The sequence below is a fragment of the Condylostylus longicornis genome, unplaced genomic scaffold, assembly GCF_029603195.1.
Source record: "Condylostylus longicornis isolate FDR11 unplaced genomic scaffold, ASM2960319v2 ptg000040l, whole genome shotgun sequence".
Lineage (NCBI taxonomy): Eukaryota > Metazoa > Arthropoda > Insecta > Diptera > Dolichopodidae > Condylostylus > Condylostylus longicornis.
In genome coordinates this window covers 9,584,000-9,585,241 of record NW_026578009.1, presented here as the reverse complement: position 1 = coordinate 9,585,241, position 1,242 = coordinate 9,584,000, and the positions used below count along the sequence as shown (strand labels likewise).

The 1,242-nt window shown below is 39.9% G+C and overlaps 1 protein-coding gene across 1 annotated transcript; it reads right to left on the bottom strand.

The window, feature by feature from the left end:
- Positions 1–234: 234 nt before the first annotated feature.
- On the bottom strand, positions 235–831 carry LOC129609812 (craniofacial development protein 2-like). The gene has a single exon (XM_055521934.1). It carries the CDS (start codon positions 829–831, stop codon positions 235–237), a length of 597 nt encoding a protein of 198 aa, XP_055377909.1.
- Positions 832–1,242: the final 411 nt, after the last annotated feature.

Here is a 1,242-nt window from a genome sequence, read left to right as displayed (position 1 = left end):
TGTTACTTCAAATGTTGCGAGTAAGAGTCTGTGCTGGGTCGTAAGGGCTTCTCCTGGTATGATTTTGCAATCCAGAAACTGACGTGCGTTTGATGTGTTGCAAATAATATAATCTATTTGAGAGCATGTACCACCACTACTGTAGGAAATGAGATGTTCATCCTTCTTCTGAAAGCAGCTGTTTATAATTTTCATATCATAAGCGCTGAATATATCGAGGATCCATTCTCCCTGCTAGTTAATTTGTCCATAGCCAAATCCGCCATGACTTGGGTTGTTAGTGACATTTATCTTTCCTATATGCCCATTTAGGTCACCACATAAGATTGTACTTTCATTTAATGGTAACGATTGCAATGTTTCCTCCAAACATTCAAAAAATATCAACTTAGTTTGACTATCACATCCTGTTTGAGGGGCGTAAGCGCTTATAATGTTAAATATATTTTCTTCTATAATAATCTTGACGTACATAAGTCTATCGTTTATGCGTTTTATTTGAATTATGTTATTGCACATTTTTTCGTTCACCGCTATTCCTACACCATTTTTAGTGCCGTACCCATTGTACACCACTGTATAACCTTCACCAATTTGACGTGCATTTGCTCCTTTCCACTTCACTTCCTGAATGCAACATATATCTATGTTTCTTCTTTTCAAAACTTCGGCAAGTTCCTTGCTTCGTCCAGTGAGACTTCCTATGTTCCAGGTTCCGATTCTAACTTTCATTTTACTGTTTGCTTTACTTGTTCTTGAGTTTTTCATTTTTCTTGGTTCGTCGCTTATGGGGAACGCCCTAACTTTATCTCTTTTACTTTTTGTCCTCATTTTTTTCATCATGGAGTTTATATTTTCTTTTGGCTGATTCTTTTACGGCCGGTTGCCACCTGACGCCAAGGTAGTAACTCCAAAGAGCTGTGAAAAGCCGCCGCTGCCACCGACGCCATTTTCTATTACAAAACCCTACCTGGCTTTGTAAACTTTGATGAGCCTTTAAATCAAATATGTCGAAGTAGCCCCATCAAAGCCCCCATTCTCATTTGCTCGTTGACCCATACTACACCACCGGGGTTGGATACCCGATCTTTCGTAAGAGTTGCTCAACTTAGCAGGTTGCGCCCCGTGCAGGCTGAGAAATTGGAGTTGAGTAGCATAAGCTGGGAGATCTAGCTGGAAACCGCTCTCTATATTGCGCGGTACTACCCCATTTGCAACCCAAATTTTTTTAATACGAATATA